At 36.3% G+C, this 18,972-nt stretch overlaps 2 protein-coding genes across 2 annotated transcripts; both read left to right on the forward strand.

The window, feature by feature from the left end:
• On the forward strand, positions 3,004-6,024 carry LOC18784017 (ubiquinone biosynthesis O-methyltransferase, mitochondrial). Its single transcript, XM_020558921.1, has 9 exons — positions 3,004-3,486; positions 3,628-3,717; positions 3,933-4,011; positions 4,249-4,326; positions 4,454-4,502; positions 4,605-4,654; positions 4,818-4,967; positions 5,653-5,733; positions 5,832-6,024. Exons 1-9 carry the CDS (start codon positions 3,248-3,250, stop codon positions 5,946-5,948), a joined length of 933 nt encoding a protein of 310 aa, XP_020414510.1. The 5' UTR covers positions 3,004-3,247; the 3' UTR covers positions 5,949-6,024.
• Positions 6,931-11,702, forward strand: LOC18782404 (citrate synthase, glyoxysomal). Its single transcript, XM_007217148.2, has 13 exons — positions 6,931-7,395; positions 7,633-7,813; positions 8,138-8,223; positions 8,345-8,449; positions 8,576-8,638; positions 8,938-9,047; positions 9,254-9,373; positions 9,444-9,519; positions 9,723-9,796; positions 9,889-10,009; positions 10,205-10,302; positions 10,396-10,519; positions 11,230-11,702. The coding sequence occupies exons 1-13, from the start codon at positions 7,141-7,143 to the stop codon at positions 11,359-11,361; spliced, it is 1,545 nt and encodes a 514-aa protein (XP_007217210.1). The 5' UTR covers positions 6,931-7,140; the 3' UTR covers positions 11,362-11,702.

Consider the following 18,972-nt stretch of genomic DNA (forward strand, 5'->3'; position numbering starts at 1 on the left):
CCTCATTTGCCAAAGCGTGAAGTCCTCCTTGCTTGTGAATGGCTTCAACTCGACCTTCACACTCGCCACCAGTTGTTGTGTCTTCTTGTCGCCCACCATTGTCAACACACTACCGCTTTTAAAATTGTAAGAGCACTAGGGCATAAACCAGTATCGGCTGCCAACCTGGCTCTGATACCACTTGTTATGCGCAAACACTCTAAGACCTTGTCGTTGGTGGACTGTGCCACGACACACACACAAACCCCTTTGAGAAGCAAACATACCCACACCGAAGAGAGAAAATAAACACAAACAAACACAAATATTTATAGAGGTTTGGTCTTGTGCCTACGTCGTCTTGGTGATCCACCTGAGAAATTCATTAGTATGTAAGAACAATTTTGGTTACAATCGTGAACCCCCTTAGCTCTCACAAGAACTCTAGCTCTCTTTTTTGTCACCCTTGCTCAAATCCTTGATGCCCTTAATGCCCTTGTAAACACTCAAGAGTTCACCCTTGAATTATGTCTTGTGTTTCTCCTTTGAAAATTCACTCCTGAATTCTCCTATCTTAATTTAACATATAAGCTAACTAGGAATAAGAAACCAAAACTCTATTAAATTAGGCTAAAAAATCCAAATTTAATAGGAAAACAAGTCAAACAGTCCAAAACAAACGTCACATAGCGCATACTATTGATGCAATGACCCGTCGTTTTGCCGAGCAACTGGTCGCCTGCACAGTGGCTTACATTCCTTGCGATTTCATCTCCTCCGCTGCAACACCTCTTGCTATAGTCGCTAGTTTCTTCTTCCTCCAGCATCCTATGGTGAGCCAATCTTCAACAATCACAGTATAAGATCTTTGATCCTTATGCTGAACATTATAGATGATAAATTTATCGATGTGACCATAACGTCATGCGCTGTTACAATACACCATATTATAATACTTATTTTATATATACAGAAAGCTTCCATTGAGGGATCCCTCAAATAAGCTTATTTGAAGGAGACCCTTTGTAGGGCCCACTCCGGATTGTATTTCACTAATTCAAACCGTCTATTTTGTAGATACTCATTCAAAGATCATTTCTACAAAAAATCACTTGAATCCGATATCATTTGACAGCTCAATTGAGTTATTGAAATTTGAGTACTTTCTTAAAGCACCGTATTCATTAGGACACAATTGGATGTCGAAACGGTTTTTGATTTGTCTAATTTTTTGTAAATATGATATATAAATGAAGACCTAAAAAATAGATGGTTTGGATCATTGGAAGGAAAAAAAAATTGTAGGGTGCCTTAAAGGGCGTCCCTCAAATAAAATTATTTGAAAGATCCCTTAATAAAAGGGGACTAAAAATATATATATATATATATATATATAACATTATACGTACCCTTAAATATAAATTCACCGTCCAAACTTCTTATAACATGTGAATTAAACTTTACGTGCCAGTGTTACGGTTTCACGATAGTGCATGTTGAAATACTTTCTTTATGTATCTCTCAATCTATGCTTATTTGATTTTCATGGAAGTGACACGCATGAGGCTTGACAGGGTGGTTTGCTCTTCCTTGAAACAACAGATTTCCTTACCTCCTTCCATTGTTCTATCTATTATGTTTATGATCATCTACAATTTCATCAAAGAAGCAGATATATTGATTTGGATACAATATTTCTGCCGAGAGGACTGCATGCAAGCTAAACAGTGTTTAATTACACGCACAAGGAATGGTGCATTGTTTAAACTAATATGTACTTGTTCTACATTAGGAATGGGTGCTTTCGGTTAACAGATACAAACAAACAAAAAATCCCTTGCTTTAATTAACAATTAATATGTTTTTCAACACATTGAATGAGTTTTTTTTGTTTTTTTTTTTAAAATTTTAAAGTCATACACCCTTACTATTTACGCACAAAGAAGCTGACATGGGTTAGGTCAGTTGGCCAGGGCAGTGAGTTCATTCTCCTTGCACCCAAGTTTGAATATCCCTTCTTATAAATTAATTTATAATAATTTAGACCACCGCTTGTATTTAAAAAAAAAAAAAAAGAAAATTTAAATGCAATCCTATAGTAGACTTGTTTTCAGCAAAGCATTCTCTATCACCTTTTTTCGTTTCTTCACATAATCAAAAGCATGCTTGAGTTGAGGATCTAAAATATAATATTAACTCAATGTTGATATTCAATTACCAGCATATTTTCCAACAAAAAAAAAAAACCAGCATATTAAAATTGTCAACAACAAAAAAAACACGTAGTTAGGCATGCATTTGCAATAATATTATTTCATTATCCAAAAAATTAAGGGCTCGTTTGGTGTCCTACTAAGAAAAATGAACTCAAAAGTCATGATTTTTTTATATTAAAACATATGAGTTTTTAAACACTGATTTTAAGATCTAAAAAATTATTTGGTATTGAACTCCAAACTATTTTTAAGATCTAAAAAAAATTGAAATTAAAATAAGAAAATGAGAAACCCTAGATTCCCAAACTGAAATTAACAAGAGAGAGAGAGAGAGAGAGAACACTAAAACCTCACTTTTTTTGTTTTTGAAATTAGGCACTTTTAAAGTTGTTTTCGAGTTGGGCATTTGAAAATGGCTTTACCAAACACGAATTATGGGATTTAAACTCAAAAATTATTTTTGAATTTAAAAAATTGATCAAGGTAAAATACTAAACGGGCCCTAAGATATTCTTACTTAGAGAAAGCATGGAGCTAAAGAGTATAATGTTATTATATGTTATTTAAAATTTTGCTAATTAGAACACAAGATGATCATCATATATTGATCCTATAGCTACGGCTATAGATAGTTCTCCCTCTCCCTCTGCCTCACTAGATTTGCTTGATCCATCTCTCTTGTCTCCTACTGTGATTGTAGAAGCCATATATTTCCCTGGTATGAGCCAGTTAGCCTAAGTTGCATGCACCATAAAAAGCTGTTATTTGGGCGCACACACTTTCAGACTTGATCTTTCTTCTATCGGTAGCAAGGACGGCGGAACCACGTTTCTTCAGCCCAGTGCTGATTTTAGAGAATAGGCTTAGTTGTAGAAGCCCAACCTAGATGAATCAAATATTACCCTACCCCTCCATGTTGAAATACACCCAGTGCTGATATTCTCAAAGGCATGTTTTGGGTTCGTCCTAACATTGCATTATAAGCCCAAACCCATCCCACCCATATACCCGAACTCTCTCTCTCTCTCTCTCTCTCTCACAGAAAATTCACCATGGCCTTGGCTTTGAAGCTCCTGAAGCAACTTCGAGGACCGTCCACCACCACCTCTACAATTCTCTACCGCAATCTTAGACCTCGGTTCTCGAACCTGCGTAGTACCATTAGGCTCTTCTCAGATCCTCCTCTCTCCGAGCCCCTTACCATTCCGCCGCATCAAAAACCTCATTCTCCTTCTCCGTCGTCGTTGAATCAGTACGAGCTCGCTAAGTTCGCCGCCATTGCTGAAACCTGGTGAGAGCTTGCCCTTTTTAATAAAAGAGTTTCAATTTGTGCACTTAAATGTGATTTAGCTGTGATTTGAATTATGATTATGAATTTTATGATAAGGACAAAGAGATTTACTTACGAAATTAAAGATATTGATTATTATAGGTGGGATTCTGAAGGGCCATTCAAACCATTGCATCAGCTGAATCCTACAAGACTTGCTTTCATTCGCTCCACGCTTTGCCGACATTTCGGGTAAATTAAGTTCTTTTTTCTTATGTAGTTTTGCATTTAGTAATATCACAAATTGGTAGCTGCCAAGCTATCGTGACAGTAGAATTGCTTTGTGTCCTGGTATTGTTTGCTGAAGTGAAACGCTTCAAAAGAATCTTACTTTACAAACGTATATCAAGATTTGGAAAGACAATGATGCTTCCATTTTCATTGTATTTCGTGTTTCTGATTTTCAGGAGGGATCCCTTATCCCCGAGGCCCTTCGAAGGGCTCAAATTTGTTGATGTTGGCTGTGGTGGTGGAATTGTTTCTGAGGTATGCTATCATTTTTCCCCCTTCTCTGTAGCACCCTTCTATTTTCAAAGTAAAAAAGTTAGGTATTTGGCTAACTGGGCTCAATTTTAATTCAACAAGTAGCCACTACTTGGTTTTGGTTTGGCTGAACATCCTCTGACACTTGGGTGTATAGTATACTATGTTTAGCTTAATTGATTGCTTTACCTGAAAAATGCTTTTGGTTAAGAGGTCATGCTAATCTTTAACCTTCTCCAGCCTTTAGCTCGACTGGGAGCTACTGTGATGGGAGTTGATGCTGTCGAGAAAAATATCAAGATAGCACGCCTTCATGCTGTATGTCCACTCTCTTTATCAATGGCAATTAACTTCAATTTTTATGTGTACAAGTATTTGTGCATGTGCTAGTACTTGGTTTCCTTAAGCATGTTAATATGCTTCTAAACATTAATCATTCACACAGGATTTGGATCCATTGACTTCTTCAATTGAATATCGTTGCACAACAGCTGGTACATGCTAAACTTGTTCCTTTTGTATTTTTTTCTTTTTCAAAATTCAAGTACTTGTTGATTTATTAAACTTCAGGCTCATGTTTTTCCATTTATGCCCAGAAAAGCTAGTTGAGGAACAGAAGAATTTTGATGCTGTGTTTGCTTTAGAGGTATGCTCCCTTTCTGTCTGTCTCTCTCTCTCTCTCTCTCTCCACATACGTGCATGCACTCGTGCGCGCACATACACACACATCTACATATTTGATTTTCTCCATGGTGTCTTTATTCCTGCTTTATATCCAACTTGTTGGTAAATTGATGATTTTACTTAAGGTAATTGAGCACGTAGCAGACCCTGCTGAATTCTGCAAGTCTCTGGCAGCCTTGACTGTTCCTGGTGGAGCTACCGTTATTTCAACTATCAATCGTTCCATGAGAGCATATGCCACTGCCATTGTTGCAGCAGAGTATCTCCTCCACTGGGTATAATTTGTTAATGCCTGCCATTATAAATGCCTTCTTGTTGAAATTTGGTCGTGTTTCATGTTGAATTCCTTTCTTAAATAGCAGACCTCTGCTATCTCTAATATTTGTGATTATGTGTTCTTACATGAAGGTGTTATTAGGATATTCATTTCTGTTGTAAATACACACCCAAACGACTTTAAAAATAAAACTTTTGCCCATAACATACGCGAGGTTCTGTTCAGTTGTTGGTGATCTTGAGAATTAGGTTATTCTGGCTAACATGAGATTGATCCATGTGAATGTGGTGTCTTTAGGAGAGCAATATATAATTGAGGGATTTCAAGAATGCCCCATTCTAGATTCATGGGAAAATTCTGAACAAACCTGATATTCTTTTATATGTGAGCATGATTCCTATTTTGTTTTAACTTTCCAATGACATTACATAGCAAACTTCAAAAAATGTTATCCATGAAACAATGTCAGGTTTTAATGTTTATAGTGGAAAATTACGTCCGAAAGCCATCAAAACATTACGATCAAGAAGGATTCAGGAATCAACTGTTATTCTATCCAATGTGCCCTAAAAGATTCTCTATGAATGACAAACTCATTCTTTTCTGTATACTCAAGTGTTATGCTTAAGTTTATATTCATTTGAATCTTAAGCGGTTGATAACATTTTAACTTTGTTTTACAGCTTCCGAAAGGTACACATCAATGGTCCAGTTTTCTTACTCCTGAAGAGCTAGCCCTGATCCTGGAGCGTGCTTCTATTTCAGTAAGCCAAACACCTTCTAATTTTTGCTGCATGCATAGCCAGTTTTACCCCTGTATTTGTAGGTGAAGCTTGTTTTCTGTTCGGTTGATTTTGTGCAGGTGCAAGAGATGGCTGGGTTTGTGTACAACCCTTTGACAGGAAGATGGTCTCTATCTGATGATGTTAATGTAAATTTCATCGCTTATGCTACCAAAATAAAAACAGCAAATTTATAAAAATATTTAAAATTTTCCATGTTCACCCTCTTGTTTGCTGAATGAAAATTTTGCTTATAGTAATTTTTTACTCTCCCCTCTCCATTGTTTTCTAATTTCTAAGTTGATCTGCCTTAACTAAAGTATGAAAGGAAATTCCATTCGGCACAAGCATTATCATGTCAATTTTTGCTGTACCTCACACATGTGGGCAAATTTTAGCGGTTGATGACAATAAAAATTCAATTCGTGGATAACTAACTGTAACAATTCCAAATATATTGGGCAAGGAAAACGAAACTTTGCATTTCCATATCATTTCTGGTTTAGGTTTGAAGGAAAGAAGTCTAAAATCTGAATACGGAGAGAGTGAGAGTCGAACTCTTGAACATATCGAACTTTGAGGACTAATCTTGAGTTGGCCATTTGTTTCTCCTCGCATGGAGTGGAACTCTGAAGGACCTGGCCCCATTAAAGAATCAAAGTAGTAACAAATCATGATCCCAAGGGAGAAAGATAATTTTTATTTTTCCAAACTTTTTGAATCAACCAAACACAGCCTAATAATATTATGATCAAAATTTCTTTGGAAAGCAAAAGCGTAAACATAGTGCTACGTCATCATATATTATCCAGCTTCCACTATCCGATCGTTGAGCTTCCCGAGATTAACAGATCGCCGCGTCACTGTGTGTGCGGGGCCCACTTATGACAGTTCGCGCCACAGCATCGAAGCTCAGAACGAGACTCGTTCACGTCTCAAAATCAACCGTCAACCTTGAGATCAACTCATCACCGTCCATCTCAGATGCAACATTGAGTGGGGCCCACTTCTCATGATTCGCGCCACAGCATCCAAGCTTAGAACGAGACTCGTTCACGTCTCAAAATCAACCGTTCAAACCTCAAGATCAAATTTTCACCGTCCATATAAGACTGAACTTGATTGTGAATTACACTATTTGCTTGCCGCAGACGTCGCCATGCTTTTACCAATCATTTCAGTTTTAAGACCAATTAACTGTTTACTCACAAAACAAGTATATATAAAAGCAGGAAGAACAGACATTTTTCTTCTTTAGCTCTCTACAACTTCCCCCAGCTCCTTTAACTCTTCTTCTATATTATTTCTCATCATCTCCTGCTCTCTCTAACAATTCATCGATCAAGAGCTGAAATCAAATACAGAGAATTACAGATACAAGATACAGAAATGTCGAGGGTAACAGAGTTGCCAGTAACAGCTCGTGGCCGCTTGGCCGTGCTTTCCGCCCACTTAGCCGCTGCAACTATCGAGCCCTCTGAGCTCGAACCCACTCTCGAGCCACTCTGCCTCTCGGCTCAGGGGGTGGTCTCACCACCCGGGAACCTCCGGGGTCCTCTGACCATCGTCGACGAGAGGACCGGTAAGAGGTACCAGGTCCAGGTCTCTGAAGAAGGAACCATCAAAGCCGCTGATCTCAAGAAGGTATTCATCTTTCTAAGTTATTATTGAATTTGCTAATCTGGGTTTGGTTCATTTTCCTTTTTCCCCATCTGGGTATTGTAGTTTTGAAATTTTGCTATTTGCTAGAACATTGTATGCCTGCTTGTTTTGAAATTGCAATACATGGAAGGAAAGTGATAACTTTTGTGATGATTTTTGTGTTTTGTGCGAAATTCGATTAACTTGGTGGAAGAAAATTTGGCTCTTGTGAATATACAGATCACAACTGGGAAGAATGACAAGGGGCTAAAGCTTTATGATCCTGGATATCTTAACACTGCCCCTGTTCGATCCTCGATTTGTTATATCGATGGCGATGAGGGGATTCTTAGATATAGAGGCTACCCAATTGAGGAACTGGCTGAGAGAAGTACCTTTTTGGAAGTGGCCTATCTCTTGAGTAAGTACTCTCCCTAAGCACTTCATAATATTGGGAATGGTCTTTTATCGTAATTATATGTATTTTAAGAAAGACTATAAGTTTTCATATTTAACAGGAAGATATGCCGCTAATTGAATATGCATGTGAAGGATTTATGTAACCGAAAATGTTGTGGATACAATTATTGCAGAAATAAGCTGGTTCCTCGAAACATAATGGTGAATTATTGATTATTAGGTGTAGTAGCTCCATGTATTGCTGTAATTTCTCTTCGCCATATCTTCTCTTTCAGTTTCTCTTTCTGAACTACTTTGCTTTGTCACTACCCCTTTTTTTGTCCAGTGTATGGGAATTTGCCTTCTGAAAGTCAATTAGCAGATTGGGAATTTGCCATTTCTCAGCATTCAGCTGTACCACAGGGAATTTTGGTACACTTTTCTTTCTCTTCTCAGCATTCCGCAGGACGATGATGCAATAAGTATGGTAAAGTTTTTTATTGTTAATTTGAGCCTTTTCATTTCTGACACGCCAGTGTCTTTTGTATTGTAGGATATTATACAGGCAATACCTCATGATGCACATCCAATGGGTGTACTTGTTAGTGCAATGAGTGCTCTTTCCGTGTTTCATCCTGATGCTAATCCTGCTCTCCGAGTAAGCTAGTTTATTTTCGTTGGCTCTGTGCACAACATGCATTTTGTGACTGAGTCTTAGTTATCAGAGGCATCCATTGTTTGAGGCATTCTGTGATATCTGATCATATAGTTTATGTTAACATAGGGGCAAGACGTTTACAAGTCGAAACAAGTGAGAGACAAGCAAATAGCACGCATCCTTGGGAAGGTTTGTTTTGTTTTTGGTCTATATTTGGACTTGCTGCCTTAGAAAATGTGGTGTGAATGTTATCTATGCAACCATTCTTTAGGTTGTGAAACGTATGGAACCTTGGATTTCAATTCTCTCCTTCCTCTTTAAATCGGAACACTCCAAACAGATAGCTCCTGTGTCCCCAGCCTCTATCAGGGGGCTACAGGCCCTACCTTCTACCTCGACAGCCTATAGCTATTGTCTTGCTTTATGTCTCAATCACTCATTTGGAATCTTTCATTTAAGTTGATATTAGATTGTACCTTTATTTTCAGGCCCCAACCATTGCAGCAGCAGCTTATTTGAGATTGGCTGGAAGACCTGCTGTTCTCCCTGCTAACAACCTTTCTTATGCAGAGAACTTCTTATACATGCTAGATTCCTTGTATGTTACTTTATTTCCTTGTATGCATTTTACTGCATAACATTGTAAATCATCTTTAGAAATCTTTTTTCCTTTCTTCTGATGCTGTTGCTGTATAAATTATAAGCACATTATGCCTTTTTCGTTTTAATTATCAGTCATTATGGAAATTTGAAATTTGGGTCCTCCTCTAATCCAATTAAGAATTTCTTTTTGCAAACTGGCAGAGGCAATAGATCTTACAAACCCAATCCTAGACTGGCTCGAGTGGTAGATGTTCTCTTCATACTGCATGCAGAACATGAGATGAATTGCTCAACAGCTGCTGCCCGGCATCTGGCATCAAGGTAGGCATCATATAATTCGAGTGAAATGATTCCATGGAATTTTAAAACACGTCTGGTTCTGTATTTGCAGTGGTGTGGATGTTTACACTGCTCTTGCTGGAGCTACTGGAGCCCTCTATGGCCCTCTTCATGGTGGAGCAAATGAGGTATTTGCAAAAGATTATGTTTTCATTGTATAAGCAGTTTTTTTAATGCTTGTAAGCTAGTATTAGAATTTAAGTTCCTTAAGCACAGCGTTGGAAGATCACTTCTAAGTTGAAATGCATACTTCGGTTTTTCTATTCATTATTTCCCTTGTGTTATATTTTGCCACTACAGTTTCTTATTTTTTCTGCCTGGATTATTGCAGGCTGTGCTTAAGATGCTAAATGAGATTGGAACTGTTGAGAACATTCCAGAGTTCATAGAGGGTGTGAAGAACAGGTATTTTGTCTTATATCTAGTAGTTCACCAACTGCCGAAGAGGCTTCATATTGAAACAATTATTTATCATTTGTTTCTGGTTCTTACTTCAGGAAGCGAAAGATGTCAGGTTTTGGGCATCGTGTGTACAAAAACTATGATCCCAGAGCAAAGGTCATAAGGAAATTGGCAGATGAAGTGTTTTCCATTGTTGGAAGGGATCCTCTGATTGAGGTGTATTTCTGATCTCCATGTTAAATGCTCCCCACTCCCAAACAAACTATTGATGTGAAGTAGATGCAACTTTTATGTCTGTCTACACTTATCTTATTTCGTTTGCAAGTATCATTGTGGACTTTAATAAATAAACACAACTTGAATTTGATGCAATTATTGAGTTTGAGTGCATTTATCTAATGTCATTTTCAGGTAGCTGTTGCTTTGGAAAAGGCTGCACTGTCTGATGAGTATTTTGTTAAGAGAAAGCTTTATCCAAATGTTGATTTCTACTCTGGGTTAATTTATAGGTACTTTCATTACTTTTCTTTAGACATGAGATTGTGAAGTTTTCTTCTCCAAGCTTGTAACTATTAAATATGTATTAACTTCATATTAATCAGGGCAATGGGATTTCCAACGGAGTTCTTCCCGGTTTTGTTTGCAATCCCTAGAATGGCTGGGTGGTTGGCACACTGGCGAGAATCCCTTGATGATCCTGATACTAAGATAATGAGACCCCAACAGGTCAGTTCTGTGCTCTTGAAATAGTTTGTTTGTGCTGAACTTTTGGTGTTTCTATGATTCAGTATTATCTCCTAACACTTTTCAATATTAATAGCTAGGAACCTTTTGAATTTCTAAATCCTACTCCGTTATAATATGCGTGTGATGTCCATGTAACAATGTAACAGACACTGCTTGTCATACAACGGCTTGGATTGATATTGTTTAAGTTTAGATAAGAAGTGTGATCTCTGGGGTGGGTCTTATGAAAAACAAAATACTCGAACATATGCCCTTTAGGGGGGGACATCTGATAAGCTTGGAACAGCAATATCCCAAAATGATGCTTGAAACTTTAGAAGTAATCTTTGGTAGTGTTTAGCTTGCTTTTTGCAATTTTTTTAGATATTCTATTATCCTACTGCGTACTGGATTTATAGTACTTGCTCTCTCTATCTCTGTTCGTTTGTTTGTGTTTCTGTGCAGCGTGCTTTCTCAACCAATTATAAATAGAAGCTGCATTTTTGTAATGAGACCAAGCTACTTGTTTGTTCTTTCTGGGTAGCATAAGTGTTTATGATGGTCTCTCCACTAAGGGTTTACCAGCAGTATCAATAATGTGTTTAGGGAAAAAATAATATTTTAATCTTTTTTGTTCTGCAAAAAATAAGTTGCTGCTACATTTCGGATCATCCTGTTTCTTAGTTTTGCTAATCTTTGTGACTATTCAGGTGTACACTGGAAACTGGCTGCGGCATTATATACCACCGAGAGAACGGATAGTAACAAGTGATTCAGACAAGCTTTCTCAGGTTTCTGTTTCAAATGCCTCTAGGCGTCGGCTGGCTGGATCTGGAGTTTAGTCCTCATTCGGAACCGTGTGGAATATCACAGGAAACGAAAATAAATTTCATAAGAAACTATAGGGAGAAAGAAGTATCGTTTTGTCTTTCTGCATAAAATTATGCCTTAAGCAAAGGCAGAGGAACTGGAGGCTTTTTAGGTTAGGTATTATTTGGTGTTAATAAGAACACTTTGGTGTCTAAATCTATGTATTCCAAAATTTCCTGTCACTGTCGCCTGGATTGATTTTATTTCTCTTCTTCTTAGCTTACTAGTACCTCCAGTGAATATATATAGTTCTGTCGAATGTCCTTTTTTTTGAAAGCTTCTATCTTATGTCTTGTGACCAAGCATTTCACCATTTTGTGTTATGTTATGTATGCGCAAGGAAGTCTCTAATTCAAATTGGAGTTTCTAAATATTAATTCATCCAAATATGAGGAAGGACATCAATGATTGATAAATCTAGAATAAATTAAAACGTTTGATTCAACAAATTTCAATTTCAAGTTATCAGTATTCCTCTAGTGGTGAGATTGATCTTCATGGTGAAGATTTTGGGGTTCGTTTGTGATGAAGTATCTAGTCACACCCCAATTTCAAATTATTACTTTTCTTTAAATAAGGTTAAATACTTTTTGGGTCACTAAATTTTACACGAAAATTCAATTTCGTCACTGAGAAAAATATTTAGCCAAATTGGTCATTGGGACATTCCGTTATTTTTTTGTGAAGTGTAGTTTTTAATTTTTATTTTTTCAGGAAGCACCTTCATTCTTATTCCTCTAACTCAACGAGTTAGGATATATTGTGTTATTATGGGTTAGCAAATTAGAAGAAATCTTGGGTTCAAATCAATCGATTCAGACTTCAAAATAACATCCAATACATGACCTTAGGGAGCAATTTTGCTCACTACTTTAACCCAATGTATACACTCACCACCATTTTCAACACTTGACACATGTCCCTAAGTATAACCATAGTTAACTTTTTATTTTCAAAAATATTTAAAACTAATAAAATAATAAAATAACATTTAATTATTAAGAAAAACTCTCTCCTTCTCTCTCCCTCTTTCCGACCCACCTCCACCCTTAAGGCCATCACCAGGTAGGGAAGGCTATATTTAGCTTCGTGCTACATTTAGCCCTCTGATAAATGATTTTATAAAGAATAGTGTCATGCTACATTTTACCGTCTCCAGCAGAAAATGGTTAATATTTTAATAGTTTTTAGTATATTATATAAATTTATTAGTTAATTTAATTAAACTACTATACACTATTTAAAATACATTTTAGAATAGAAAAATATTTTGGGACAGGATTTTCGACATCCACGTGTCGGCACTTGATTAAACCTATAAATTTATGATTAGATTTTTTCTCCACGCAACACATCTTATCACGATGTAATCCCAACAATTATTCAGATAGGATTTTCGAGAGCCATGTGTCAGTACGTGATTAGCCCTCCATCTTTATGTAAAAGGATGAAGATGTTGTGAAAAATTATGTAAGAATGAGGTAAGTATTTATACAAAAAAATTTAGGAATTTTTTTATAATTTTTTTAAAAACAAATTCATTAACGACTAGCTAACGCCAGCTAGCCGTTGCGGTTGCTCAAGACCATTGATGTGCAACGCTACCATCGTCAATGGCCAGAAATGGCTCATTTCATCCAGGAAAAAAAAAAAAAAAAAAAAAAAACCAAACCTGCTAGGCCTATAAATTTTTATAGCCCGGGCTGGCTAAATATGGCCTGATTTTTAGGAATCGGCCTGATGGATAGCCCTCTTCTTCTTCTTTTTTGTAGCCTTCTGTGTAACCCACTCTTGGAGATGGGTTTTGGTGGTTTTGGTCACTTGGAGATGGCCTAAAGCTCTATTCTCTACAGCCACCATTCCCTCCCCTACCTATGTCCAATCAACCACTCAAAATACGAAGCGGCAAGTCTACTTTATATCCAAGCGGCAAGTCTTAAAATGATGATGAAAGCTTTCGAGAGTGCTTTGGCAATGAGCACAGGAAGAACCTGTACATCTTTCCCCACTTCAACTCCTCAATGGAAATATGTTGTCTTCCCGAGTTTTCAAGGTGATCATACCAGAAAGCATTTCACAGCTTCCCGTACATCGTTCCCCTCTTCAACTCCTCAATGGAAATATGAGGTCTTTTTTAGTTTTAGAGGTCATGACATCCCGAGAAGCGTTTCAGAGCTTCCTGTTCATCTTCCTCCCCTTCCAATCGTCAATGGAAATATGATGTCTTTCTGAGTTTTAGAGGTGATGACACCTGGAAGCGATTCACAGACCACTTATACACTGCATTGGAAAGTCATGGAATAATAACTTTCAAGGATGACCCTGAACTTCAAAAAGGGAAACCTATTTCTCCAGAACTGTTTAGTGCAATTGAAGAATCGAAGTTTGCACTCATTCTTCTCTCAGAAAATTATGCATCGTCAACATGGTGCTTGGATGAACTTTTGCAGATTCTTGAATTCATGGAAGCAAGAGAAACAGTGCTACCAATTTTCTACAATGTCGATCCCTCTGATGTGCGAAAGCAAACAGGGAGTTTTACACAAGCCTTCATTAAACATGAAGAAAATTTTAAAGATGACAAAAAGAAGGTGCAAAGATGGAGATATGGTTTAACAAAAGTGGCAAATTTCTCTGGATGGGATTCAAAGGACTGGTAACATTTCACGTTTTGATTTTGTTTTCAACGTCCGTTTTCTTATTTGATGATTTATATATACACATAGTTAGTGTGACTTCTGTTTGAGGAAAGGAAATAGATCCAATTATATTTGCAAGTTTTAGTGCAAGAACTATGAATGGTTGCTAAATTGCATAACTTAACAATAGCTGTTTTTCTTTTTGGTAAAAAAAATTATAATACAAGTAACAAGGGACATAGGAAATATGCCCCACCTGCAGCTATAAATGCCATTCGAAACAATTCAATTTTGGCTTCTTAATAAAATGCACAGCATACATTGATGTGTAATTAATGAGCTTTGGCTTGATTAAGGTCCCATGATATAACTAGTGAAACGTATCACATACTTTGTTTTGGGAAATATTATTGGTATTCCAAAAATGTGATCGTGCCGTCATCCCTTATATTTTCAGAAAGGAGGAAAATGAGTGCATGGTGACTTTTTCGGAGTGCAAATAGCAACTATATATTTTTTTCCAGTTGTTATTATATAACTCTATTCTTTGTCATAGGTCCGAATCAAAGCTCGTCAAAGATATTGTTGAATTGGTATGGAAAAGATTACGCCCAACATTATTAAGTCTTGTGGACGACTTTGTTGGAATTGATTCAAGATTGAAACCAATTATCAATTTGTGTTTAGATGCAAGGGTGGATGATGTTTGTTTTATTGGGAAATTCTTGATGTGCGTTTTACTGCTAGAAGCGAACTGCCTCCCTCTGTTGGTCTTTTGAAAAACCTTAAGGAGCTATCTTGCCATGGATGTAAAGTAAAAGGACCCTCATCTAAACCATGTAGTATTATGCTCTTCACTTTCCTGTCATTCATGCTGCCAAAAGAAAGTCCAAATCCCACAGGTTTGCGGTTGCCTTCTTTATCTGGTTTGCATTCTCTAACAGAACTGGCTCTAAGTAACTGCAATCTTTTGCCATTAGTGCCTGCATATGCACACTGAGCTTGAATTTTCATTCACATTCATCGGCACAGTGATGAAGATGTGTGGGGTCCGTGTAGTGTACGAGGAAGATGCAGAAGCTTTTATTAAGTAAGCGTATATATTTGAGGCATAGCAAGCGTTTAAGTTTGTGAAGAGGTCTTGGATTTCCTTGATAGCGGTTTTGACAATGCTCAGTGGCCATATCAGAACATGGCCGCTGGTGCGAAAGTTGAAATGTGTCATTTTTTACATCATAATAAAATACAATTTCTTTTTCTTTTTTCTTTTTTTTTTTTGTGGGGTTTCAATATAATACATGATGGACCTCAAATTTCATACATGTACTAAAGTGACAAAGTTTTACGTGGTCATCCTAAAAATGTTAAATTGAAGCTCAAAGTTATACACTAGTAGTGCGTACGAGAAAATGTGAAATTAATTTCACAACATTTAGTGCTCTAATAATTCGGTGAGAAATAACTTTTGGCATTCTTATCATAGGTAGAACACCACTTATCCCATTGCATCGTAAACTTAAAGTTTCAAGAAATAGCCAATTCTGGGTTACCACAGTGGTTGTGGCCCTCTCTCTTCCCTTTTGCCTGGCACCCGTGATGGAAACTCCAGGGTTGTCTTTCCTCAATGTAATAATAATAATAGTTGGTCTTTAAGTGATCAGTCGTCAGACAAACATATTATGGGTACTCAAAAAACGTTGGCGAAAGCTGTGTGAGCATGCAACTGTTTTGGGATCCTATATTTATATGGAAATGACTTGTGTTGTGCATATTCTTTTCACTGTTTTTCTTAAACAATATTATATTATTTTCGCTGTCTATTTTCAAACCTGGTCGGGAGCCCTCATGCTGGGCAAATGAATGTATGTGAAGCTCACCCCTACTTTTCCTTGCAAATCAACATCCTCGAGCATCACCTTGGTGCTGTTTTCGGACCTGTCAACAGCTTGTTCCTATTCCTTATCCATCTTCGACAGATTGTGATTTCCTCTCCTCATGATCCCTGATTTCCTGGTGTAATTCATGTTACCTAATTAGAATAGCTACCTAGTTAGGCTTCCTTGTAATTAGCTAATTACTCTTCCTTGTAGGAAAAGTCAACTTGTACTTATATATATATATATATTTATATATCTTCATCTTGGAGAAATATAATATCAATCACAATTATTTAATTCTGTGTTTAGTTTGAGTGTGTCAAGTATTGAAAATGGTGGTGAGGTACACATTGGGTTGGCCAAAGTGGTGAGCAAAAATGCTCCCCATGACCTTATACCTCATAATTTCAATTTCAACCCAAGATTTCCCCAAATTTTTTAAACTCTAATAGCAAAATATAACCTAATTCATTGAGTTAGAGGAAGAAGACTTGAACGTGATCCTAACAAAATAAAAATAAAAACAACACTTAGTGAAAGATAACAGAATGTCTATAAATCGTAAATTTTGGAAAATATAGTGACCAAATTGAATTTTCGTGTAAAATTCAGTGACCAAAAAGATATTTAACCCTTAAAAAAATATTGTGAGTTATGCCAGTTGATCATGACAATGTGCCTATCCTTTTGCACCTGAGTTTAAATAACCCTTAGCATATTTTACATCATGTTAAGCTATAATTGACAAATTAAAAATAGAGAAACACCAAACATTCTCTTCATATCATTAGAGATGTGAGCTATGAAGCATTTCTCTTTTTTGATAAAGGGTTTATAGGTTAAGTAGTTCACACTATTTACTCTTACACTTTAGATCATGATTCATGTGTGTGATTTCTCTCTCCTAATTATATCATTGTATTAATAATTTTAAAAAACTTGAATGTTCAGACCATGAATACCTTGATTGTTAAAATTAAAATATAATTTTATCAACTATTAAATTACATATATAATGCATATTAAATTCACTAACACATTTAATAGGTGGTGAAAATTAGAAGTCGTTAACTAATTCTTAACTTGTTATAAAACTAGAGGGAGAAAATGTAGAGAGAAGTGATATGCTAAAGATAAAGTTTCACCATGTTTATTCCTTCCTTAATCTTTGGTAAAACCACCTATTTATAGGCTTACAAGATAGAAGATTGAATACCATCATTTACAATATACCTATAGGTTACAAGTACTAATTACAAATACTTAGTGCATAGGTTACATAAAATCCAACGGTGGAATATTAAAAGGTATGGTGGTCATCCACCAACTCATGCATTTACAACACTCCCCCTTGGATGTCCACCATACAATAACATTGTTTCCTCATTAAAAACCTTGCTTGGAAAACCCAGTGGGACAAAACCAAAGCGAAGGGAAAAAGAGTGAAACTTTCTTCTGAATCATTGATATGGTGTTGGATGAGCTTATATTGCCTCGTTAAAACCTTGCTAGGAAAAACTCAGTGGGACAAAAACCTAGTCGAATGGAAAAAGAGTACAACGCGCATCTGCCTTGAATGTAGTAGAATTGGGATGCTCCCCCTGATTGATATCTCCCCCTGATTAATATCTCTCCTTCTCTGATTTGAGCAATACAAGCAACATTGTCTTCATACATGATCATCTATCACACTAGTCAACCTGCTTTTCACTTTTCAAATGATTGAAATCTTTAGGAGTATCAACAACTAATTTAGTAGTTATAATATGTTACAACAATATCAAATTTGAATTCAAAATACTCAAACTCTTACTGTTAACTCTTAATTAAGAATATTGTGGTACTTTATATCCTTCAAGAGGTTGCTTCATCCGATATATCTCAAATATTTCATGAGCTTTGAGGATTTCCATGTACCATATAGTCTTAATAAATATGCATTTAACACATACTATAAGTTTTGCGTTAAAGTAACAACCGCACTTATAGAAATGTGGATGCATTTACGATGAGATTGGAGACTAAAACCACATGTCTCTCTCAGGAAACCTTATGTCATATTAGTGATCTTATTTCACTTCACAAACACCAATTCGTAACCTTCATACTGAACATTTGTAATTTGGTGTTTGAGTTATAAGTTCAATATCCAACTCTTCTTATTTAGTGATAAATGGAATTGCCTATTTTCATTTTTGGCCAATCACTTAACTTGTCGACATTCATGAAACGTGATTTAATATAATCATAGCCCTTGATGATTGTAGTAGCTACTAATAAACCAAATGTATCATCAATTTGTGATCCCACAATTCTTATGTGCATGCACATGCATAATTTATAATCATCTCATTGCTTTGGGGTACCAATGCCTCTTCAGGGGCTTATGTTGTCACTTATAGGACAAATATCTCTTTTACAATGAATTATTTAGAATATGTGGATCATAACCTCCTATAGAGCGTTATTTTTTATAGGGCTTGAATTTTTCAAATAATCTCCATTTCTGAGGAGTTAAGTCTTTAGAACCTATATTTCTGACATCTTCAGGCATGCATTATATATATAGTCACCATGTTAATGGATTGTGATACGAGAATATCAATCCATGTTAGCATATGTACAATTTATATATGCATTATCTTGATGAGACAAAAGCGGATTGATTCAACACTATTTCGCGACGTTCTTTAGGAATTGTCATTTCTCCCCCTAACGGCGGGAAAATTGTCTCAAAATGTAGGAAAATAAACTCACAGTCGTTGTCAAATATGTGACCATTTTAGTAGGCACATTCAGTAAAACTGGTGAAGTGATCCATAATTAGATGTTGTATAGGCTCACAAATATCCCCTTGAATTATTTCAGGAAAGATGGCTCAAAGTCAATTTTTGACTGAGATGATCTTATGACAGCTTTTATTTGTGAGCGTTCTTTGTAATGATATTGTTGGACAAGACAATAATTTGAGTCTTTAAACGATGTCCTTACAAAATTTATAAAAATCTTATGCATCATTGTGGGACATGGATTGCCAAGATAGTCATGTCACAACATAAAAGTTATT

The sequence above is a fragment of the Prunus persica genome, chromosome G3 (assembly GCF_000346465.2).
Source record: "Prunus persica cultivar Lovell chromosome G3, Prunus_persica_NCBIv2, whole genome shotgun sequence".
Classification (NCBI taxonomy): Eukaryota; Viridiplantae; Streptophyta; class Magnoliopsida; order Rosales; family Rosaceae; genus Prunus; species Prunus persica.

Bases quoted from the DNA above. Each gene is read 5' to 3' on its own strand.
- LOC18782404 (XM_007217148.2), top strand. From the start codon at position 7,141: ATGTCGAGGGTAACAGAGTTGCCAGTAACAGCTCGTGGCCGCTTGGCC. The intron at 7,396-7,632 runs GTATTCATCTTT...GTGAATATACAG, and splicing joins AAGCCGCTGATCTCAAGAAG to ATCACAACTGGGAAGAATGA. The intron at 9,048-9,253 runs GTATGTTACTTT...GCAAACTGGCAG, and splicing joins TTATACATGCTAGATTCCTT to AGGCAATAGATCTTACAAAC.
- LOC18784017 (XM_020558921.1), top strand. From the start codon at position 3,248: ATGGCCTTGGCTTTGAAGCTCCTGAAGCAACTTCGAGGACCGTCCACC. The intron at 4,012-4,248 runs GTATGCTATCAT...AACCTTCTCCAG, and splicing joins GTGGTGGAATTGTTTCTGAG to CCTTTAGCTCGACTGGGAGC. The intron at 5,734-5,831 runs GTAAGCCAAACA...GATTTTGTGCAG, and splicing joins TGGAGCGTGCTTCTATTTCA to GTGCAAGAGATGGCTGGGTT.